This window comes from Equus asinus, chromosome 17, assembly GCF_041296235.1.
Source record: "Equus asinus isolate D_3611 breed Donkey chromosome 17, EquAss-T2T_v2, whole genome shotgun sequence".
NCBI lineage: Eukaryota > Metazoa > Chordata > Mammalia > Perissodactyla > Equidae > Equus > Equus asinus.
The window spans coordinates 50,901,315-50,925,732 of record NC_091806.1 but is presented as its reverse complement, the minus strand read 5'-3'; the positions used below and the strand labels follow the sequence as shown (position 1 = coordinate 50,925,732).

Here is a 24,418-nt window from a genome sequence, read left to right as displayed (position 1 = left end):
GCGCCTCCTGCCCGGGGAGCCTGGAGTGAGGAGGGTCCTCCAGGCACCCTCTCCATGGGCCCCTCCTTTCTCAGACCCCAACAGTGCCCACCAAGCGTTCCGGGGAGCATGTTGGTGGGGCCTCCCTGTGCCTGGGCGCTTTGGGTGCACTGTTCACTCATCGTAGGTTCCCGAAAACCCTGCTTCCCCATCTCCAGCCCTTTGACCTCCTCTGTCCATGAGGCTGTCTCCAGACAGAGCTACCTCCAGTGTCTACCCACCCTCCTGCAGGGTCTCCGTGCTTCCCACAGCTTCCCATGGGGGCCGCCTCCCAAGTCTGCCGTGCGTCCCTCTCCCGGTGAGAACCTTAGTGGGCCTGACAGCCGGGCAGGCATCTGGGGGACACGCAGCTGGGCTCAGCATTGGGCGAGTGCAGAACCACCAGTCCCCCGCCCAGCAGGACTGGTGCCTCGAGGAGTCGTCATTTTCGAAACCTGAAGTTACTTGTTGCTCCTTGGAGGGGTACCATGCCAGCCAGGGCCTCATTGTAGTGGCCCAGGGGCTCTCCGTGCCTGGTAACAACCTGCTCCTTGGGCCATAATGGGGGCCAGCCGTGTAACTTGTGATGGTGATAGGGAGCTGATGAGGGGGAACCGACTGCTAGTCACATCGGCGTTTGGCACTCAGAGTGTTCCCTCAGCTCCGGCCCACTGCCGAGTGCTCTTGGCCATGTGCAGGCAGGTGGGGGATCCCCGGTGGTGTGTCCATGTTCCTGGGGTGGGACTCCTCTTATAGCACCCAGTTCCTCCGGGGCCTGTCCCAGGGGTCTCCCTCCTGCATGCTCAGATCCCCTCACTTGGCCCAGGTTGGGCCACATGTCTGTAGGCCACACCAAGCAACCACAGGGGCCTTCCTGGTGGGACTGAGTGGTGTGACATTGGACAGGGTCTTGTAGACAGGAAAAGTGCTAGGCCAAGAATATTGGCAGAGGGACCTAGCTGGGTCCATGCGTGGGGTGTGGGGCCCCCACGGCAGTAAAGGTGTCAGGAGCCAGGGAGGTGATGGGTGAGGCTGGGTGGTCCGGCACCCAGTGTGGAGACAGTAGGAAGGGGTTTCCACTGGAGCCTGGGCCCTCCCAAATGGATGGAAGCTGCCAGGCAGGCCCAGTCTTAGAGCCTGTTAGATGGGGGCAGCACTGGGGGCTCTGTTTGGGTTCTCTGCATGTGCCCTCGGCTGGGCTCTTCCTCCCGGGAAGTCACAGCAGGCTCTGGTGGGCTGAGGCCTGGCATCCACCCTCTGCTTCCTTCAGGACAGCTCCTTCAGGGCAATTCCATCTGGCCTGTGGCCAAGGCCTTGCACAGTCGTCCCTCCACGCCAGGGACTCCGCCTCTCGCTGGATCGAGCAGTGTGGAAAGAGCCAGAGAGGAGCTCCGCCACAGCCCCTGGGTGGACCTCTGGGCCTGGGCTGGAAGGAGCATGTTTCAGAGCCAGAGCCTATGGGGTGGGGGGCAGAATTCTGTTCTCTCCTCTAGGGTGTCTGTGGGGGCAGAGGGCAGGCACCACTGAGGTGTCTTGCAGCAGCCTGTTCCACTTTGAAGGCCATTGTGTGTTTTCTGAAATCTTGAGTCAGCTGCTGCTGGTGGCAAAGGGATGGGGCTGGGCCAGGGCCGCTTCTGCCACTCAAAGGGACCTTCTCTGCCATGTAGGGGACAGAACTTGGGGTCAGAGAGACTCAGGTGTGGCTGGGCTTCTGGGGCCCCTCTTGCACGGGCCCTTCCTGGCGCAGAGGCCCTGTATATCCCCAGATAAGCCCCAGACAGGCTTGTCCCTTGGTCCTGCCACCTTCTGGTCAGTGTCCATTATCTGCTGTCTGCCCTGTGAGACTGAGTGAATGAAGACTCAGTGACCAGGATCCAGAGAGGTCTGGGCTGGCTGACAGGTCATCTCAAATTGTGCCGAGGTCCAGGGGCCCCAGGCCAGCTCTGGGTGATGGGAGTGAAACTCAGGGGAACCAGCTTGTGGAAGCTAAGCTCGGGGGTCCTGGCGTGCGCCTGCCTGTTTGTTGCTGGAGGTGAGGAGGCTGAGACCTTCTGACCACACGGACTGCAGCCCAGGTCCTGGCGCCCACCCGGAGCTTCTGAGGCCCATCTCATGGAGTGTAAACCCACAGGTCCTCCTGGGACTGCCTCACCTGGCCCCTCTGACAACTGAGGCCTGCAGGGGCTCACGGTCTCCCCTGGAAATAAATGTGCTGGCGTGAGGACATCACACTCTTAATAAGACAGCGTCCTGGAGCAGGCCTGCACACGAGGCCCCGGGATGCCCTGAAGTGATGGCTGTTCCTGCTGGCGCTCTGCCCATGTAGCCACTACTTGCAGGCTGATGCTGACAGGGGTTCCCTGAGTCATTAGGTAACATGGTTCCTAAATGGCAGAGCTGAGGGGAGGGGTGGGTCAGGCAGCCCACTTCACAGCCTGGGCCCCCACCACTCCCCATCCCTACACATGTGATCATAGGCCCCTCCAGACCTGGAGGTTGAGGCTCAGCGTATGTGGCCGGCCAGGAGTGGCCACAGCACAGGCCAGGTGTGCATCAAGGTGAGATGCGGGCAGGTGTGCACTTAGAGCACAGGTGAGGGAGTCAGGGTCTGCCTGGGCCAGGCTCATGGTTGAGAATCTCTCCGGTAGTTGGATACGCAGGAGTGACCGCAGCCGAGGCTGGTATGGGGTTCAAGGCGCACTCTGCAGGCTGGTTCCTCGTGCCTGGGGCTGTGTGCACGGGGAACCTTCCAACCTTCCACTGCATGTGACTCCACAGCAGAGACCCAAGGTCAGGAAAAGGGCTGGGGCAGGCAGCAAAGTGGCCCGCCCATGTCCCAGGGGAGCGTCTGAGGGCGTCAGCAGAGCCCTGGGTGCTCTCACCCTTCTGGGGAAGGCTGAGAGCCTCACTGTCCTGGGCTGAGGGCTGCAGGGCCCCGAGAACCTAATGTCCACACTTCTCCCCAGTGGACACCCCCACCCCCCACCTCTGGGACCCCTGAAGTACCCACTGCACGTGTGCGTGCCTGTGTGGTGTCCACATCTACACTCCAGCCTCAGCCCACTTAAGCAGGGCAGAGAGCCCTGGGTCAGGAGCCCTAGGTCAGGTTCCGTCCCACCCTGTCCCCAGGACACTGCGGTCCTGCCTGGCACTGGCCACTCCCGGCGCTGCACCCAGAGGCCGAGCATACGTCGCCTTTTAAGGCGAAGATCTGCTGTGAGAAGCCAGAAGGAAAACATTTCCCTGGCATTCGGGGAGCATTTTTCCTTCCTGTTTTTTTAAAATAAACCACTAGCAACTTTTCAAAACAGGAGAAAGAAAAGGACAGGGTCAAGGAGCTGCAGAGACCTTTCACCCCCATGCAACAACCTCCCCTCCCCCCAAACGTGGGCCTCACCAGGCCGGCAGGGGCTAGGGATGCACAGAGAACCAGACTGCAACAGGTTCTCAGCACAGCCCCGAGGGCCCGGGCCCCACGCAAGGCCCGTAGTGCGTTTTCATCCGGGCAGCGTGGCAGCGACAGGCCAGGAGTGGGCAGTTTGCTTCTCCTCCTGTAGGTGCTGAAGACCACAAGGGTGTGAGCTGGTGGGGCCCGGTCACATGCACTGGCTCCTAAGCCCAGGCCCTCAGCCTGCCTGTCCCCTGCTCACCCCCCAACTACAGCCCTCCCTGGTTTGCAGGAGGCTGGGCCAAGGAGAACAGCCCTCAGCGCAGTGGGCCCAAGGCTATCCCGACATTAGTGCCCACTGCTCTGCCCAGCGGGAGTGTGCCCACTGCTGACCCCTCACTACTGCAGGCAGGGAGGCTGTGTAAGAGGGGCTCCTTCCAGGACACACGCAGACCCTGCACTGGGCACGTTGGTCCGATTCTCCCTTGGGGCAGTGCAAGGCCCTGTCCCTCAGGCCTGTGGCTGCTCCTCGGGGCAAGGGGCCTCGCTAGGTGTTCTGTGCCTGCCCTCGGTTGCCCTCCGCCCGGTGAAAGGGGCCGCCTCCTACGTTATGCCCCCTTGAGAGTTTATAACCAAAGGTGGCCTTTTCTGGTCAATGACAGTATTGATTCGAGGTTAGTTTTCTAAAAGTCATGATGTGTGTCATTAAAGAATTCAGTTGTTCAGTTAAGAACCAAGAGACTAATCCATGCTGTTAGGGATTTTTTTCCTTCGGTTTCCTCAAACTTTCCCCCAGGAACCCAATTCTAAACTTCAGAATGCTGGAGAACCCCTGTAGGTTGGGGGAGACCACAACCTGCCCACTGCTGACCGTGGACAGTGAGGGGCCAGCAGAGGCCCCCGCACCATGATATTGGGTGGTCGCTGCTGGGACGGGTGTGTCCGAGATGCGCAGCCCTCTGCAAGACCCACTCACTAAGGGCATGTTTTGTCCATTGTGGGCTCCCGTGTACAACAGACACAGTGACTTGTGTCAAACCCGGCCTAGGCTGGCATTCCCAGCCGCGGGCTCTGGGTTGCTCTGTCGGGCAGTGTACTTCTTGGGGGATGCACTACCTCGTTGGCCTGCCCAGGCTACATGCACCACAGGCCCGGTTCCAGCCTCACGGGCAGCCAGAGGGGGGCTGGTTTTGTGGCTACGGCCTCTCCCACTGTGGAAAGGATGGGCCCCTTCAGCACCCAAGAGCTTTGGTTCATGGGGTTTAGCTACTGATGTTGACTGTATTCTAATGAAAGCAGACATCTAAAAAATATGTATTCATTTGTGTAAAAACACGTATCCGTTTTGTGTTTATAGCAGCATATTTTTATGGAAAAGAACTATTTCCTAAACAAAAAATTTTAGTGAGGAATGCTCCTTTCCGCCACTCTCTGTGACATCCGGCTTCCACCTCCCTCTGCCCCTGCCTGGCAGCCACACTGGTTGCTGGGGGAGCGTGACAGGTGTCCCCCAAGGAAGGGGGGCAAGTGGGACAGGTGTCCAGAGTGAGCCCGGGACCATGATGGTAGAAGGCCTGCAGTGGGGTGAGCCTCGGGGTGTCGGGCACACAGCAAGTGCTGAGTAGGCACGGGCCGCTGGGCCATCTGCACAGAAGGACGCACACCTGCATGGTGGGACTGTGCTCAGAGGCTCAGAGCCCAGGTGAATCATGCCATCCTTGTGTCCTGTGTGGTTGTCCTGCGTTGGGACCCCAGGCTCAAGGCATGGGCTAAGATGGCTGTAGGGCTGTAGTGTCACATGTGGAGCATGGGCTGACTAGTGTGGCTCCCACCCTACCCTTTCAGTGGGCCCAGAGCTGCCTGCCTGCCCTGGGTTCCAGGTTTGGCCTCTTGACTTCAGGCCTCCAGCTGGTGTCCTTACATCCCCTTCTCTCCTCTCAGAGGCAGGATGGCTGGCTCGTTTTGCATAGGTCCTTGGTGACGGTGGGGGAAGGCATGGGCGTAGGGCAGCTTCCTTCCACTTCTGGCACCTGGTGGGAACAGACTTTCCCAGGGTGTTGTCCCTGGAGACCCCCTTGGTGTGCCACTGGCAGGGACAGCCTCGCTTGTCTCCTGGGGCCCGGCCTGTGGCTTCCATGTTTCACTTGCAGTGTGGTGATTCCATGCCCCCTTCTCACTGGCAGGAAGTCTAAAGCAAAGCCTAACGGGAAGAAGCCTGCAGCAGAGGAGAAGAAGATGTACCTGGAGCCTGAGTACACCAAGTCCAGGATCACAGACTTCGAATTCAAGGAGCTGGTGGTGCTGCCCCGGGAGATCGACCTCAACGAATGGCTGGCCAGCAACAGTGCGTGTGGGAGGGTCAGCCCATGCATGGCAGATGGCAGTGGGGCGCGGGGCGGGGTGGGGGCACCACAGCTTCTGCAGGTGGCAGGGAAGCAGTGAAGGTGGTCTGCTTCCTCAAGGACTCCCCAAAGCTGGTGATCAGCTCCCCACCCACTGCAGAGATTGTGCGGCCTGAGTGGCCCACTGCTAGGCAATAGCTCCCCAGGCAGGAAGCTGAGGCACAGGATGGCCAGCTGTGCAGTGCACTCGGGGTCCCACAGACAAAGGGGCATCGGTGTGGGTCCTGGATGCACAGAGGATGGGACACCAGTGCCAGGGAGGGACTGTGGGGCAGGAGGGCAGCTGCGAGGCTACCAGTGCTGGGTTGTGGGAAGGCCGCAGCCCATGGGAGAAGACAGCAGATCTCATCCCACCCACTGGGCAGGGCCAGGGCTCAGGGCTCATAGAATGCCACACGGAAGGTCGTGGAACCCACAGGGAGCCATTCTCTGAAGTGGGGTAGGCTTCATGGATGGTGAGCTAGAGTTGCCATCTGCATTAGTCAATGCCAAGGCAGATGTCCCTGATCCAGTTGTTGTTTGTAAGAGCAGGGGTGTGGGTCCCAGGGCCCTGACCTCTTGCAGGGTAGGGGGCATGTTGGTCTGCCCCCACCCCTCACAGAAAGGACTCGGATCTAGATGCCCACCAGCTCTTTGCGCAGCTTGGTGCTGTCCAGGCCCGTGCCCCCCACCCCTTGCATGGTGGCAGCTGGCAGCCAGCCCCCAAGGCGAGTGCTCCACGCTGGGGACTTGTCTTTTCTCTGATAAGCGCTGGCTGCCCCAGGGTCCCAGGAAAGCTCTGTTGCTCCCGGGCCTGTGGGGCAGTGGAGACAGGAACGATTCCGCGGCAATGGTTTTCATGCCTGGTCCTTCTCTTCTCTACCAGCCACGACATTTTTCCACCATGTCAACCTGCAGTATAGCACCATCTCGGAATTCTGCACAGGAGAGGCGTGCCAGACGATGGCCGTGTGCAACACGTGAGTTGCTGCCTGGTTGTGGCCTGGCCTGTGGGAACTAGGGTGGGCTGTGGGGCCGCAGCCTCTACTGCAGCACCTGTCTTCTTAGACCCCACTCTCACTGTGTCCCATGCGAGGCCTCCCAATGGTGCAAAGCCTTCCTCAACCCTGTCTTCCTGCTCCAACAGGGCCCAGGGCCTGACAGGAAAATAGGACACAGCCCATCAGGGAAGAGACACCCGTGATGGTGTCCCACTGGGACCCGGGGCACCAGCAGCCGGCCAGAGACTGATAGGCTGTGTTTCTAGAGGCAGGGATGTTTCCACAGGACATGCCCAGGCTGGTTTCCTAAGACAACAGCACCATGAAGCTGGAAGTGCTTCCCTGCTTCAGTTAATTGTCCAGTCAAGTAACGGCTCTTCCTCAGAGCTCCTGCTTTGTGAGGGAGGGAGGAAGGAAGGGGATGGTGAGGGCTGGGTGGAGGAGGCCTTCTCCCTTGGCTGGTTTCCTGGAGCTGGGATGCCTTCTTGGTGACTTCCCAACAGACCAGGTGCTGGTCATTCTCTTCTGGAAGCTCGGGCAGATGCATTTCCTCAGGAAGCAGGCATCCCTGAGGGGCTCCAAGGCACCCTGCCAGCTTCGTGGCAGCTCTTTATTTTCTTTTTTCATTTTTCCTTTTTCTCCCAAACCCTCTGGTACATAGTTGTGTATTTTTAGTTGTGGGTACTTCTAGTTGTGGTATGTGGGATGCCGCCTCAGCATGGCTTGACGAGCAGTGCCATGTCCGTACCCAGGATTTGAACCGGCAAAACCCTGGGCTGCCAAAGCAGAGCACACGAACTTAACCACTTGGCCACGGGGCCGGCCCCTCGCAGCAGCTCTTGAGCACGCTGTGGTAGGAAAGCTGCCACATGGCATGGACTTGCCACCAACTCCGAGTAGCATAAGTGATGGAAGATGGCCTCAGGCCAGAGGCTGGGTCTATAGGGGCTCAGCCTGGGGGTGTGTGGCAGAGGAGGAGGCACAGAAGCTCCTTTCTGATGTCTTCTTTTCATTGTGAGGGCCTGCAGGTCAGACACTGATAAAAGTGTATGTGAACTCCCAGCCTCTGCTGGTGAACACACATTTGTGTGTGCCATCCTGGGTTCATCCTGTCCACAGACACTGCTGGCCAGGCTCCAGGCACAGTCCTGGCACAGACCCAGCTTAGACCCTGACAAGCTGAGCTCTGCTCTTGCTGAGAACCCATCAAAAGCCTCAGCACAGGCAGATGGCAGAGGGTGCCCCCTGTTGGCGTTCAGCCCTTCTGGGCACCACTTTCATGATCCCGATGTGTCACAGCCTGGGGCTGGGTCATGTGGGAGCAAGTGCAGACAACAGTCAGCTCTCCACTCCTTATTCACCCAGAGAGAGCTGCTGATGGGATGCTCAGGTGTCACATGTGTCCCCAGCGAGACACAGCCAGGCATGGCCCAAGGGAGGGTGGGCAGTGCTGGGTGGGCAGTGCTGGCAAGCTCAGGCCAGGAGGATGTTGTGGTGGGACAGAGTGGTCTCTGTGGAGTGGACCTGGAGGCAGATGTAAGGTGGGCGAGAGCGCCTGAGAGCGTTTATGGCATGCTCAGGAGGACTCCTACAGGCTACGCGCCTGGCCAGGCAGTGGCAGTGGTGGCCCACAGAGCGGGCAGGTGGGGAAGCTGGGGCTCCCCTGCTGCTCTGTTCCCACGTGCCTTTCAGGATCAGTGTGTTTGAGAAGAGCTTCCTTGACAGAGCATAGGGTTTGGTGTCAGGCAGACCTGTGTCTAGACATTGGCTCTGCCATGTTAAACTTGGAGATGCAGGGAACTTAAATCCTTTCCTACTCCTCCTCCTCTTCGTCTGTAACATACTTCATAGGATTGTTGTAGATTTGTATGAGTGGGTGTATATGGCCTTCCTAGGAGTCATTTGAAATCAAGACGGAAACTCATACAAATTGAGTTTAAGAGAAAAAGGGAGGTTTGTTAGAGGTCCACAGAGCCACTTGCTGTCCCACGACCAGCAAGTCCACCAGGGCCCGGAGTGTGGCTGAGGCCTGTCTCCACCTGGCTGGTGCCTGTAGGACAGAAACCAGAGGGTAATGTTGGAGTTCCAAAAGGAGAGGAGAAAGGGCCATGCCAAAAACATACTTGAAGAAATAATGGCTGGAAACTTCCCAAGTTTCTAAAGACACAAACATACAAATTCAAGAAGCTGAATGAAGTCCAAATAGGATAAACCTGATGAATCCACATATGGACATGTCGTGATCAAACTGCTGAAAACAAGAGACCTGAGCAGCAGCAGAGCTGGTGGCACAGCACCTGTGGGGGCAGCAGTGGGAGTGACTGTGCTCTCACCAGAAGCCCTGGGGCCAGGAGGACGCACCATGGTGTTTCCAAAGTGCTGAAAGGAAAGAACCGTCACCCCAGAGTGCTCCATCCAGTGAAAATGCCCTTTGGGAATGAAGTGAAATTAAGCTACTTCTCAGGTGAAGGAGATCTGAGAGAATTCATAGCCAGCAGGCCTGTTCCAAAAGAATTGCTACAGGGAGCTCTTGAGACTAAGGGCAATGACAGCAGAGGGCACGTGGAGCGTGAGAATGGAGGAGGAGCAAGAGAAATGAGGCAGATGCTGGACTGCTTCTCTCCTCTCAAGTTCTCTAAACGCGTTTGGTGGGTGAGCGGAGTCAGAACTCTGCCTCCCGGGCTCAGCGTCTGCAGGGGGAGCACAGAGACAATGCAGCACAGGGTGGGCAGAGGGGCCAGACCGGGGCAGTTTCTGCGTTCCAAAGTGCAACATGTTGGTTCAAGTGCAGCGTGAACAGTGAAGTGACTGTTTTATAATCCTTTGAGCAGCCACTAAAAAAGCCACTAAAAATGATATACTGAAAATCATAGATAAAAGGAAATACTAAAAAATAATCCAAAAGAAGGCAGGAAAGAGGAAATCTGAGGAATGAAAAAGGGACAAATAGCAGCATATAATGAATTTAAATTGAAACAGACCAGTGATCACAGGCCACATCCGTGGTGAGAATGCGCCAGTTACAAGACAGAGATTATAGGAACCAATTTGTAACGAGCCAGCCATGCAGCATCTACAGGAAACTCACTTGAGATGCCGTGACATGGGCAGGTTAAAAGGGAAAGGATGAAAAAGGGACACCAACAAAACACTAACTAGAAGAAGCTGAAGGGGCTCTATTAATACCAGACAGAGTAGACTTCAGAGCAAAGAAAATAGCTGGGATACAGAAGAAGATTGCTTATCTACGAAAGGGCCAATTCATCAGCAAGTATTGATCTTGAATGTGTGTGCACTCAACAGCAGAGCTTGTACACAAAGCAGACAGAACTGAAAGGAAAATCAGACAAAGATCACGTTATAGTTGGAGATTTCAACACCTCTCTCTTAGTAACAGACCTAGCAGACAGAAAATCAGCAAGAGTATAAAGCTAATGCCATCAGCCAGCTGGGTTGAATTGGCATTTATAGAATACTCTACCCTCATCAGCAAAATACACCTTCTTTTCGAGTGTACAGGGAATATTCACCAAAGTAGATCAGATCCTGGCTCATAAAACAGCCCTGGACAAACTTGAGAGAGTCAGAGTCCTACAAAGTAAGTCATCTACCATAATGGAATTAAACTAGGAATCAGTAACAGAAAGATAAAAGGAAAATCTCCAAACATTTGGAAATTAACTCACTTCTAAATATCCCTGGGTCAGAGAAGATGTCTCAAGGGAAATTAGAGAATGTTTTAAACTGAACACAAATGCAAATACAGCATACCTGAGTTTGTGGATGCAGCTAAAGTGATGGTGAGAGGGAAATTTATAGGATGAAATGCTTATTTTAGAAGAAGAAGAAAGGTCGTAAATCAACAATCTAAACTTCCATATTAAGAAACTAGAAAGAGAAGAGCAAAATAAACCCAAATTGAGCAGAAGAAAAGAAAGAATAAGATAAGAGCAGAAATCACTGAAACTGATTTCTGAAAATAATAGGGAAAATCAATGGAACCAAAAGCTGATTCCTTGAAAAGATCAATAAAATTGATAAATCTTGAGCAGGATTATCAGTATAAGGAGTGAAGGGAGGGGGTCAGTATAAACCCAGCAGATAGTAAAAGGATAATAAGGAAAATCACAAAAAGCTCTACGTACATAAATTTGACAGCTTAGATTACCCGGATCAACTGCTTAGAAAGCACAAAATACCAAAATTCACCCAAGATAGGTAATGCAATAAGGCAAGAGAAAGGAATGAAAGGCATCCAAGTTGGAAAAGAGGAAATGAAACTGTCCCTGTTTGCAGACAACATGATTGTTTATGTAGAAAACCCCGAAGATTCTAGCAAAAAGTGGAATAAATGAATAAATTTAGCAAGGCCAACACACAGAAATTAATCATAGTTCTGTATACCAGCAGTGTACGTTGGAACCCAGAACTAATAAAACTGTACCATTTACAAAACAATGACATACTCAGGTATAAACTGTAGGAAATGTGCACAGGATCTGTGTGCTGGAAACTACAAAACGCTGATGGACAAAATCAAAGACAACCTGAGTAGATAGATATTCTGTGTTCGTGGATTAGTAGACTCAACATGCTAAAATGTCAATTCCCCTCAAATTGATCTGTTCATTTAATGCAATCCCAATTGAAATCCTGGTGGAGTTGTGTAGATATCAACAAGCTGGTTGCACAGTTTACATGGAAGGGCAGTCACTGGAATGGCCACAGCAATTCTGAAAAAAGGAACAATGAAGATGGGAGAATCCCACTGCCCAGTTGTAGGACTTCCTGTAGGGCAGTCCTGCCGGGGAGGGAGGGAAGATTCCCTTGTCTTCTCATGAGGAGACACTGAGATGGACTTTGTCTCCTGTCCTCAGATGGTCTGACACGGGGCTGCCCCGTATCATTCCCACGTCAGGCAGGAGGATAGAGCAGAGACCCCTGGAGGGGGGAGGGCGCAGGGGCAGGAGCTGTGGCTGGGGAGCCTTGCTAGATATTTACTTCTGGGGCAGGCAGGAAGTTTTGCAGGCTTCTTAGGGCTTTGCTAGACTCCTTTGCTCATTCCTGAGCCTTGTGGGGCACATGGGACGTGTTGGTGCCTCGTGGTGCCCTGGGGCGGCCCTAGAGCAGATGTGACATGCTGTGGTGGCCGTGCAGGTGCAGTCTGCCATTTGCTGCGTCTGGGTTGCTCCCCAGACCTTCCACATTTAGGTGGGCAGGGCCTGGTGCCTGAGTGGCAGTCAGGGCTATATGGGCGGGCCTGCCCATTAGTGTCGGAGCTGTGCTTTCCCAGTCTTGCAGCCAACCCCCAGCCCTGCCCCTGGCACAAATGAGCTATAGATGCTCAGGGCTGAGAAGAATACCTGGTTCGCACTAGATGGAGGTTGGGATTCTGGGTAGAGGCAGCAGCAGCAGAATTGTCTCCAGGCCGCTCAGCCAGGCCATGCCTTTTCTCTTGGCTGGGGTCAGGCTGGCTGTGGGAGATGGGGCCTCCTGCTGTCCTGGCGACAGGCCTGGCAGGGTAGCAGGAGTGGTGAGCCCTCAAGACTGTCACCCAGGGGCACTTCGTGAGCTCAGGAAATCAGGGCCAGATCACTCAGAGCCTCGGGTCCCAGCTCCAGGAGGTGGGGGGACATAGTCTAAGCCAGTTCCAAGGCCGAGTAAAGTCAGATAAATGAGTGGGGTTGCCCGGCAGAGGGAGGGGTCTGTGTGAAGCTCGGGAGGCTGTGCAGCTGGAGGGGGGCCCGGGTCTCTGTGTGGTGCTGTGACCTGCCCTTTCTGCCCCACAGACAGTACTACTGGCACGACGAGCGGGGCAAGAAGGTCAAGTGCACCGCCCCGCAGTACGTCGACTTTGTCATGAGCTCTGTGCAGAAGCTGGTGACTGATGAGGACGTGTTCCCCACGAAATATGGTAGGTCCCTCCTGGCAGAGCACCCCCGGGCACAGGGTGGGTGTGGCTGCAGCTGAGGAGGTGGGAGGGTGTAACCCGGGGAACTGGGCTGTAGTATGAGGCTGGCACCCTCCCGGCCAGGGTCAAGACCCCGCCCACCCCAGGCTCTGGGACCTGTGGCCTCCACTGCCCCCTGCAAGATATGGCTGTCCCAGCCACCTTGCTGGGGCTTGCGGGCTGACGATCAGCAGCTGTGGCTGTGTCCAGACCTGGCCAGGGTGTGCTCTTGAGCTGCAGAGGGTGGCATCTGGTTGGCAGGAGATTCCCGGGTGCCTCACTTCCTTTCCTCCTCTGCAGCCCAGTCCACATAGGGAGCCACAGAGCATCTGTCAGGGAAACACATGTGACTTTGGGGCCGAGTCCAGGCTTTGGGTGGTGTGTGGCAGGGTTGTAGGCCACTCTCTCAGAGGCGGCCAGTACAGCTCAGCGAGGACCCACCCTCCAGGCAGCCCACGAGATGCAGCTCTCAGAGGCCAGGCCTGGGGTGACAAGTCACTCAAGTGCCTGCTGATGGCCTTTCAGTAGAGGCTACAGGGTTGGGGGGCAGGCAGCGAGTGGGCCCTCCAGGCTGGTCCTGCAGAAAGTGCCGGGTTCTGGGAGGCTGGAGAAGCCTGTCTGGTCTCCTCGTTCCTGCCTGGTGGGAGCTGGGCAGGCACGTCCTTCCTCGGGCACCCGCCTAGGAGGGGCCTCAGGGACAGAACAGAGTGCAGGCTGACACTGCGGCACCTCTCCCTAGGCAGAGAATTCCCCAGCTCCTTCGAGTCTCTGGTGAAGAAGATCTGCAAGTACCTGTTCCACGTGCTGGCACACATCTACTCGTCCCACTTCAAGGAGACCCTGGCCCTCGAGCTGCACGGACACTTGAATACACTCTATGTCCACTTCATCCTCTTTGCCAGGGAGTTCAACCTGCTTGACCCCAAAGAGACCGCCGTCATGGACGACCTCACAGAGGTGCTGTGCAGCAGCGGGGGCCGCGGCGGGGGCAGCGGGGATGGGGCTGGCAGTGGGGGCATGGGGGCACAGAACCACGTGAAGGAGAGGTGAGCCCCCGGCCAGCAGGCGTGCACGTGTGCAGAGAGACGGTGATACGGGTGCTGCGCGTGTCTGCGTGTGCGCACACGTGCTGGCACGCTCGGCTGGAGGTCGGAGGTGATGCTGGCCGCGGGCCAGCTGCACAGAGGGGGGCCCCCCAGAAGCCGGCGGGCATAGCACGTCTGACTCCCCGCCATGGTTTCCTGTTGGATGGATAAGTGCCGCTTATCACGAAGAACCCTTGGACTTCCTTCACTCGCTCAACAAATGTTCATGGGACTGACGATCTGCGTTTCCTCCTGTGGGGTTCCTTCCTTTGGTCTTCCATGCGGCCCGGCCCCACCTCCCCCCGGGGCTCTGCTGTTTGAGAGAAATCCACCAGGAGGACGGTCTTCCCCAGGAGGCTTGACGTCTGGTTCCACTTGGTTTGGTTTTGTTTTCAGGGGTGGGGTTATTTTTAGAGATTCCTCCCCGGGTCCCCCCACCTCTCTCCTAGTGTAGCCTGGATCTTGGCTTTCAGGAGCTCAGAGAGGGTGGAGAAGGGGAGGCTGGGGGTGCCTGGAGGGGCCCCGAGCCTGTGGCCGTGTCCCCCTCCTCATGCCCCCGCAGCCCAGGAGGGAGCCTCTGGAAGCTGGGCTCAGGACCGAGGTGCCTGGGGCGGGAGGCCTGTGCAGAGACGCAGCTGTCAGCAGAAGGCAGCATCGCTCTCTCGGCCCACCTGTTCAGTGGTAATAAAAAGAATTCTCTCAGGTCAGTGCCTGTGTGTGTCCTCAGCGTCTTGGTGACCCATGCTGAGGGTGCTGGGGCCAGTGTGGGACTGAGGGTGGCCTGGCCCTGCACCCCGAGGCCACTGCCTGCTTCTCTGCCCGCCCCACAGGTGGTCCCTGCACACCCCCTGGGGCCAGGCCCTTGCCTGCTGCCTGGGAGGTGTGGAGTTCTCACTGGCATCCAGGGCCCGTGCTGGCCGATGGCAGGCACTGCCCTTCTTGCCAGGGCCAAGCACAGTCTCCCCCTGCTGACCTGTGCCCACAGCGGCCTGCAGGGCCACAGGAAGCCTGGAGCCAGGGAACACACCTGTGTCACAGGTCCCCAGGGGGCTTTGGTCACTCCTCCTGTGCTGTGCCCTCCCCGTGCAGGTAGCAGGGACCCTGGAGTGGGGGCTGGAGTTGGCTAGGGAGTTTTCCTGGCCAGCGTGCTGGAGGGGCTCCACTGCAGGTGCCAGCCCTGGCCAGGACAGCATGGTCCGAGGGTGGCTTAGGGGAGAGCTTGGGGAGGGGGTGAGTGCCTGCAGTGGGGTCAGGGCAGGGCTTGGGGAACAAATGGGGGAGTGAGGCATGAGCTGAACCCTGGAGCTTGTCTAGGTTCCGTGTGGGCAGAGAGGAGGGGGCTCCAGTGGGGACCCCCCACCCTCCCTGATACCATGCCTGGTGATAGGTCAGCCTTCTCTGGTGGTTGACTCCTGTCCTGCTCACCTCTTGTGCACCCCTTAAATGGCAGGGGCCCTGGGCTCTGTCTCCCAGCTCGTGTGGTCACCAGGTCCTTCCCCCGCCCGCCTTCTCTCCGGACCTCTTCTGTGGCCTCTTCATTGCTCCTGGCATGGCGTCTCCTCCTCCTGCCCCTGAGAGTTGCTCCCCACCTGACAGCCCTGGGGTTCCCCAGAAAATCCAAGTGCACCCTTGGGGGGCCCTGTCCTCTTATCTCCCCACCGGGGCCCTGCACCATCTCCCTGACCCCTCCCTGCACCAGAGCAGCTGCACAGTGGTCAACTGGGAGCAGCTTTAAAACTCCCCGTGCTTGAAAACGAAGACCAACCCTGTTGACTCAGTCCCTGGAGATGGAGGGTAGACATCAGAATTTTTTTTTTTTTTGAGGAAGATTAGCTCTGAGCTAACATCCGCCACCAATCCTCCTCTGAGGATTGCTGAGGAAGACTGGCCCTGAGCTAACATCCATGCCCATCTTCCTCTGCTTTATATTTGGGACACCTGCCACAGCATGGCTTGATGAGCAGTGTGTAGGTCCACACCTGGGATCTGAACTGGCAAACCCTGGGCCACCGAAGCGGAATGTGTGAACTTAACTGCTGCGCCACTGGGCCAGCCCCCAGAATTGTTTTAACATGACTTTAACATGCACAGTTCCAGAAGGTTCCACTCGGATTACCTGCTGAGCTCACTCATGCTCAGAGCCTCTGGGCAAGTGCCACCTTCCCTGCAGGAAGGCTCCTGGGCTCTCCTCTGCCCCTCCGAGCCCATGGCCGCCTTGCCGAGGCTTGTGCCTCTGTCCCCACCTAGCCTGGAGCTCAGCAAAGTCAGGCCAGCCTCTTCCCCTGCCTGCCCCCAAGTCACTGGATGCCTCTGGCAGCATCCTGGCTGTGCCTGTCACCAGCTGGGAGGCCTTACCAGTCCCTTTAGCCATGACCCCACAATGAGGCTGGGAGGTGTTGATTCAGCTCCCACTACCCCATTCCCTGCAGGTGCCTCTTGAAAGGATGAGCTCCTGGCTGGCCTGTGTGCAGCCTGCCACCCCACTGCTTCCTAAACCCTGCAGACAAGAGCTCTGTGCCCAGCCAGGGAAGCCACAGCCCCTCCTGGGCAAGGCCTGGCCTGGGAGCCTCCTTCAGGTCACCCCCCTCCATCTGTCATGCCCTCCTTCTTAGTCATCCTGACCTCACTGTGGACACTCAGCCCACCTGGCTGCACGGGCCCCTTCCCCCGGGTGTGCCTCACCCATGTGTCTTTCCCGTCTCTCTAGTGTATTTTCCATGTGAATTGGACCCCCGAAGTAGAGGTCTCAGGATGCCCGTGGCACTTAACCACAGGGCTAAATGTGGGAGCCGAAGGCAGGGCTCTGGCCTGGCCTTGGGCATCAAGGACCTCCTGAGGCCTGCAGGGAGCAGACCAGGCACACAGGCTGTGTCCCATGTGTGTTTAGGCTGCTGGGTGGAGGCCTGGAGTAGGGAGGTGGTGAAACTGGCCCTGAGGTGGGAGTGGGAGCAGTCCGGCTGGCTGATGTGGGGACTGGAGATGCCAGCAGGACACTGGAATGTCCAAGTCGAGCTGCTGGATGGAGCTGAGATACAGAGCATGTGTAGAGGGGGTGACATTTCCATGAGGAGCCACAGGACATCTGCAGGGAGGTGTCTAGGACACACGTGGTCATGTTGGTCTGACTCAGGAAGGAGCTATGGAATCCCCGGGCATGTGGGTGTCGTGGGCACGGCACTGGTCATTGGGACCTCAGGAAGTCCACCCAGGAAGGGCCAGGCAGCCAGGATGAAGACCAGCACTGGTTGTTCTGGGAGTGCCTCCTGCTGGACTGTGCGCCGGCTGAGCCAACCCACACACCTCCCAAGGGTGAGGACAGTGCCCCGTGCTCTCCACCAGCTGGCTGGCTCCTTGCTGAACGACCTGCAGAGTCCTGGCCCACTCAGATCTTGGGGGAGGCTTCTTGCCTCTGCCTCAGTTTCCCAGCCTGCAGTGAGGTGGCTGCACACGGCTCCTGGGTTTTGCCTGCAGTGAGGCAGTGGGGCTCAGCTTAAGGCATGCAGACTCGGGGCTGAGTCCCAGCTGTGCCCTGATGAACTGTTCGCTTACCCATCCCTGAGTCTTGGATCACCCAGTCCTGTTAGCTCTGTTCTGGACATCCCCCCAAAGGTGTCCGTGTCCTAATCCCTGGGACCTATGAATACACTGCCTTACCTCGCAACGGAGAATTAAAGATGCTGAAGGAGTTACAGTTGCTAATGAGCCAACCTTGAGACAGGAGCATGTCCTGGATTGACCAGGTGGACCTAACGTCATCACAAGGGTCCTCGTACATGGAAGAGGGAGGCGGAATAGGGAGTACCAGAGAGAGGCAGCACAAGAAAGATTTGGCCCAATGTGGATAGAAGAAGGGGCCATGAATCAGGGAACTTGGGCCCGTCTAGAAGCTGGAAAGGAAAACAATTTCTCCCTTTCCCCTGGAGCCTCCAGAAGGAACTAGCCCTGCTGACACCTTGATTTTAACCCAGTGAGATCCATTTTGGATTTCTGACTTCCAGAACTGTAAGATAACAAACTTATCTTGTCATGAGCCACTAAGTTTATGGTAATTTGTTACAGCAGTGATAGGAAATGAATGCAGATTTTGGTCGCAGGAGTAGGGTGCTACTGTAACAAATACCTAAAAATGTAGAAGTGGCTTTGGGAATAGGCAGTGCAGAGGCTGGAGGAATTTTGAAGGGCATGATAGAAAAAGCCTAGATTTCCTTAAACATGTTGTTGGTAGAAGTATGGATGTTAACAACTCTGCTACTGAAGACTCAGAAATAAATGAGGGGCACAGCAAAGGAAACCTAATTCACCACTAAGAATACCAAAAATCATCCTGAACAGCCTGTTAAAGGCATTGTTGGTGAGGCCTGAGGGAGATGAAGACTGTGCCACTGGAAATTGGAGGAAAGGAGGTCCTTGTTATATGGTGATACATAGCAGAAAGACTAGCTGAATTCTGTCCTCCTACAGTTGATGGAAAGCAGGACTTGTAAATAATCAACCTGGATATTTAGCTGAGATTTCCAAGCAAAATTTTGAAGGTGCAGCCTGGTTTCTTGCTGCTTATAGTAAAATGTGAGAGGAAAGAGAAATTGGGGGAGGAGCTGTTAAGCAAAAGGAAACCTGAGCTTGATGATTTGGGGAATTCTCAGGCAAGCCAGATTGCAAAAGACACTAGAATTAGGAGGTTCACTGTCAGGAAAATGTGCTCTGGAGAAAAAGTTGAGAGTGAAGCTGGACAGCCTTCTGCTAATACCTGAGAAGACGAACAAGCTCAGAGTATTCAGTCACAGGGAGGGCTCTTGGAGGAGGTCAAGCGTGTGACTAATAGTTACCACAGTCGTCTCAGGAAAGCCAAAAACAGAAAATTTTCTCTTGGAAGGATCTGGAGGAACACCTTGTCTTATGGAGTGAATCTCCATGACACATACAGGAGATTCACATGGTTCTTGAGAATTTTATACCATCAGAAACCCTGACAGCTTGGACTGAAAGGGTCAGTGAGAGGATGAAGTGAAAGGCTGTTGGACCCCCCAAGATACTATGGGCAGGAAACAGACTGATAAAACCTCAGCTGCAAATGCTTGCTACCTTTCTTTAAAAAGGAAGTCTAAGCCGGAGGGTGGAGCTGGGTATCCAGAGGGCAGAGCCTTGAGCCACAGAGGATTACTCCTAGGCCTGATGCGCGCCTAGCGGAGTTGGCCCAGCTGGGTTTTGAAATTGCTTGGACTAGTGATACCTATCTCCTCCTTCGTTTCTCCCCTTTTGGATGGAAATGTCCATGACTGGCATCGTCTGCCTGTCCTACCATTGTATTTTGGAAGCAGATAGCTTTTCTAGTTTTAAAGGCCCACATATGGAGAGGAATTTTGCAGTAGGATGGATCATACTCAAAGTCTTCACATACCCACACCTGAATCAGATGATTTAGGTGAGATTTGGGCTTTTGAGCTGTTGAGATTTAGATGAGGTTTCGTGTTTGACTTGATACTGTAATGGGTTGAGCCTTTTGGGGACCTTGGAATGGAGTGAGTGTATTTTCCATGTGAATTGGTTGTGAAACTTGCTAGAAGGCAGTCTGTGCTTGGCAGAATAATGCCCACCCCCCAGTGTCCACATCCTCGCCCCTGGAACTTGTGACTATGCCTGTCACCTCATGTAGCAAAGGGGAATTAAAGTTGCTAATCACTTGAACTTGAGATGGAGAGATTATCTGGGCCCAGTATAATCACAAGATTCCTTAAAACTGGAAGAGGGAGGCAGAGGAGGGAGAATCAGAGAGATGGCAGCGTGCAGACTCAGCTGATGTTCCTGACTCTGCAGACAGAGGAAGGGGCCACGAGCCGAGGATTACAGGTGCCTCCAGAAGCTGGAAAAGGCAAGGAAATGGATTCTCCTCCAGAGGGGATGCAGCCCTGCCAACATCTTGATTTTAGCCCAGTGAGACCCACTTAAGTGAGACTCAGTTCTTGGCCTCCTGTCCAGAACTTAAGATAACAAATTTGTGTTGTTTTAAGCCATTAGGTTTGTGGTAACTTGTTACAGCAACAGTAGGAAACGAATATATCTGTAGGATGGGCCATGGAGCTCTCAGCGCCATTTTGAGGGCATAAGGAGATGATCCATGAAGGCACTTAGCTCAGCGCCTGACTCCAAGGATGTGTGACAGACAGCAGGGCTTGGGCTGGTGACCAACAGCATAGACTCCACAATCCCACCTGAGCCCCAAGGCTGGCACTTAGCTTCCTGGATCAGAGATGCTCCTTCCTTGCCTCTGTCAGTCCTGGCTGCGTTTCTCCTCAAGTAGACATCACTGTCTTGACATTCACCACCAGTCCTCTCTGTGTCACTGGCTGTCCTCTCTGCTCCCCGCTAAGCTCCGTCTCTTTCTGAATCACACCAAAAGAGACTTGGGTTGGTGGTGGGGAGTGGGGTGGATCCAGGAAACAGAAAGTGTGAAGGGGGAGGGGCTGGCCCTGTGGCCGAGTGGTTAAGTTCGCGTGCTCCGCTGCAGGCGACCCTGTGTTTCGTTGGTTTAAATCCTGGGCTCGGACATGGCACTGCTCATCAAGCCACGCTGAGGCAGCGTCCCCCATGCCACAACTAGAAGGACCCACAACGAAGAATATACAACTGTGTGCCAGGGGGTTTTGGGGGGAAAAAGGAAAAAAATCTTTAAAAAAAAAAAAGATATGTTATCTAATATTTAAAAAAAAGTCAGTGAAGAAGGGGGCACTGGACTTGGTGATTCAACTCCTGCTGGCCTTGGGTGAGGGCAGGGGGAGTGGGCACTGAACTACAGGGAGAAGGGAGGGCAGGACTAGGAGGCAGAGCCATCAGCGAGGGCCAGGCCACCTCCAGTGGTGAGCTCCCTGGCAAGGGAGGTACGTCAGCAGGGCTCCTATAGGAAGCCTGAAGCCGGCTGTAGGACTTTGAGGATCCAGCCTGCTTCTCCAAGCTCTGAGGCCTCATGACACCAGGAATTGCTCCTTCTCATAGGTTGGGAGCCTGTGAGGCACTCAGCTGACAGTGTGGTCAGAGTCCAGGGCAGATTCTTGTCAGAGCAGAGCTAGGGCTGGGCTGCTGCTCGCATCTCCTCCTTTGTGCCTCCACCCTGCCCATGCCACCTGCCAGCACACAGAGCCCCAGGGGAGACATGCATCATGTCCAGCAGTCATCCGTGATTTCTGTGGTAGGCACACCCCAGCCAATGTGCTCATCAGCACCCCAGCTCCCAGGCCAGGCAGTGCCAGGCACCCAAAATGTGCCAGTTGAGTTAGCCACCTGAGAACTCAGAATGGGACATGGGAGGTCATCCCCTCACCAGGTGCTAGACCCACCATCTTTTTGGTTTTTTTACATACCCATTTAATTTCTACTTCATAGAAATAGTCTGAAGACCACTTGGTTTAATGTTCAGTGGAAGGTGCTCAGAATAGTGTCTGGCACATAGTAAGTCCTTATGTATTGGTTTTTATTTTATATATTTTTTATTTCATATTAGCAAATATTAATACTAACAGTTTTTGGCTTAACTGGCCTTGGTTTCTGTTACTTACAACAAGAGAGACCTTGGTGTCGGAAGTGGGATTGTGGAACACGGAACCTTCCCATGGAAGGGCTGTGGTGGTGGGCAGATGGAAAGCTAGCAGATGTGTCGGGTATTCTGTCCTATTGGGGGGGGGCTCCAATCACGTGCCTATTAAGGCTGACACTTTAGATTGCAAACCTTTAGAAGACCAGCAGAGGAAGATTGGGAGGTGTCTGTGCGTCAGCTGCTCTTTAGTAAAGCACGTGCAAAACCACAGGTTAAGAAAACTTTTCCTGTGGCCAGCAACCTGGGACCCCAAGAGCCCGATAATCATCATGTGCCTTGCTGAACTGTAGCAACCAAATTCTTTCCTTCAACCTGTTTTTTAAGCTAAAGTTAACAGAACACTGTGCAGCCCAGTGATTGCCATAGAGCCTGGTCCTCTCAGCCTCTCCAAGGTACCTTCTGGGTACCCACCTCCCTCAAAGGCGGGGTGATGTTCCAGGGCTGGGCAGAGGAGGAAGACCCCAGCTCCACATCAGCAGACTTTTTCATGTCCTGGGTCTTGAGCAGAGCTGGAGACAGCTGCCATTCCTGCAGAGCTCCCAAGCTCACAACTAAGCCAGAGAAGCATGGTGCACTCGTGGCTGTCTGCTCCAGCAAGATGGTATAGGAGGTAAGAGTATGAATGCTACAGCCGATTCTGCCCCCCAGGGGATGGTGGCAATGTCTGGGAACAGTTTTGCTTGTCACACGGGGGTGGGGGGGCAGCTAAAGGCATCTAATGGGTAGAGACCAGGAATGATGGTGACATTTGACAACGTGCGGGTGGGGCCACCAGAGAATCGAACCTCAGCAGTGCTGCAGCACAGGATCCTGCCCTGGAGTCAGGCTCTGCCACCGGGCCAAGCGTCTGTGCTTTGCCTGCTCTCCTTCGTGTATGGGGGAGTGTGTGTGTGTGAGAGAGGCCAGAGGGCTTCGTGGGTGTCCTAGTCTCTGCTTGGACCCCTTGACAAGGATTGCTCCTCGCCTGTCCTCGAGGCTGTGGTGGAATCCCAGGAGCAGCCCTTGTGACATGGGGCTGGGCGGCCCCATGGTTTTCAGGGGGCTGGACCTGTCCTTCACGCTCCAGCAGCAGAGCGGGAGGCTGGCCAGTGCGTGGTCATGGTGCCTACATCCCCAGCTGGTGAGAGTGGTGGGCACGGCTGGGACCATCCCCTACGCTGTGAGAGGCCAGCCTGTGGTCTCCAAGGGCTGCCCGCTAGCCTTGGCCCATTGCTTTCAGGGCGAGGCCACAGTGCTGCATCCTTCTTTTCCCCAGAAAGGAGTGGAAAGAATGTTTGTCCTCCAGGACAAAGCCGAGATGCTGGGATGACCCCTGAGATCCCTGGTAACCGCAATGCTGCAGTGCCAGGCAGGGAGTGGTGCTCACTGGCGCCACCCTCTTCCCACCCACCAGAGCTCCATGTCAGCCTCGGGGGCCCTTCCCTAGGCCTCCGGCCTCTCCTCCCACCCAGCCCCGCCCAGCATGTGGTCCGCCTCAGGCTGGGGGCAGCCTAAGAGGGCACCTCCCACCCCTGCACAGGGGTCTGTCCTTTTCAGCTGGGGCAGAAGTTAGTGCCATCCACACCTGGCAGAGCCCAGAGGAGCGCATGCTAGGGACAAGAGCCAGTCCCAGGTTGTCCTCCGTCCCTGCCCCGCCCACCCACCTGGACGGAGACTGGCGTCGAGTGTCTTTACTGAAGGAATTTATTGTTCCGGAACTAAAGTTGCTCACAGTTATTGGACAGGGAATACACTGAGTGGGGCTTGTCCGGGTCGTGATGTCTGCGTGTGTCCCAAGTACAAAAGAGGAAGGCGAACAAGAGGTATTGCTTTCGGCGTCCTCTGTCTCTGGAGCAGCCCCTCCCGCTGTACGGCGTGGCTGTTGCTGATATGGGTGTTGAATTTTTCTTACGTGTGGAAATCCCAGCCTGCGGGAGGGGGTCAATGTAATAGAAGCGGTAAAATCCACCCGCAATGGGCGGGGCGGCGGGAGACACCAAAGCAAAATGGACTGGCCAAGCCGAGGCATGCATCCCGGCCACCGGGCTGGCCGCACCCACAGAAGAAACTCGAGCAGAAGCGGCCCAGCTGAAGTGTCCCAAGAACACACTGCAGAGAGTGCTGCTCACTTTCTCTTTTGTCCTTTGTTTTCCTTTTTTTTTTTTTACTTTTTGTCATTTTAGTAAAAAACCACTGCGGTGCCCCTGCCGTCCTGTGTGTGGGTGAGGCCGGCTCGGGGCCCTCCTCTGCCACCCACTCTCGGACACAGAACAGAGATGGCCCTGGCCTGGGCCTGACGACCTCAGCCGCAGGAGTGACCGCGCAGTCTTTAAATATATATATGTGTGTATGTCTATAGAAAGAACCAAGAGCCAAGACCTGAACACAAAGCCTCACCCTGCCCGGCGGCTCCCACACACCCTTTTCCAAAAAGAACCAAGAAAACGAAGTTTATAAAAATATCTTGCAGGAATTCTTTAAAGTTTACAGTAGTTGCTGGCGCCGCTCCCACCGGCCTGCCCCCCCAGCACTCCAACGGCTCCGTCCTTGGCCCCTCGGCCCCGGACCCCACCCTGCCCAAGACACACACACAGACACACACAGACAGACGGCAGGAAGACGCTGCTGCTGCCCCTTCCCTGAACAGAGAAGTAAAGACACTCAATAAGTTAAAACAGCAAATAAATAACACTGATGTGGGCCGGCCCCGGGGTGGGCAGGCGGCTCTGGGGCCTCTGAGGTCTCTCCACCTCAGCCAGGAAGGATGCCAGCGCTGAGAGAGCGCAGCAGCCCCGCCCCGTGAGTCATGGAGGACTGGGATGCAAACTAGTGGCGGGGGCGGCGCCAAGGTGCTGGGACGAGGAGAGGGTGCGGCGGAGAGGAGGGGTGCCGAGGAGAGGCTGCGGGCAGGCTGGCTGGGCGCCTATGGCCGCTTCGCCCACCACAGGCTGCGCCCTGGAGGTGGCCTGGGCAGGCTGGACCTGCCGAGGGCTCTAGTCACTGTGAGTCCGATCTGCTGGGCTGGAGG

The 24,418-nt window shown here is 55.8% G+C and overlaps 1 protein-coding gene across 4 annotated transcripts in view; it reads left to right on the top strand.

Annotated features, from left to right (window-relative positions):
- The window catches only part of MOB2 (MOB kinase activator 2), a 63,595-nt gene extending 49,070 nt beyond the window's left edge, over nt 1-14,525 (top strand). For all 4 annotated transcript variants that reach the window (XM_044749634.2, XM_044749635.2, XM_070488530.1 and 1 more), the window contains 4 exons: nt 5,590-5,750; nt 6,674-6,767; nt 12,578-12,702; nt 13,478-14,525. In XM_044749634.2, coding sequence (XP_044605569.1) covers nt 5,590-5,750; nt 6,674-6,767; nt 12,578-12,702; nt 13,478-13,788 — 691 coding nt within the window. In that variant the 3' untranslated portion in view covers nt 13,789-14,525. The remainder of the gene's footprint in view (nt 1-5,589; nt 5,751-6,673; nt 6,768-12,577; nt 12,703-13,477) is intronic.
- The last annotated feature ends 9,893 nt before the right edge of the window (nt 14,526-24,418 follow it).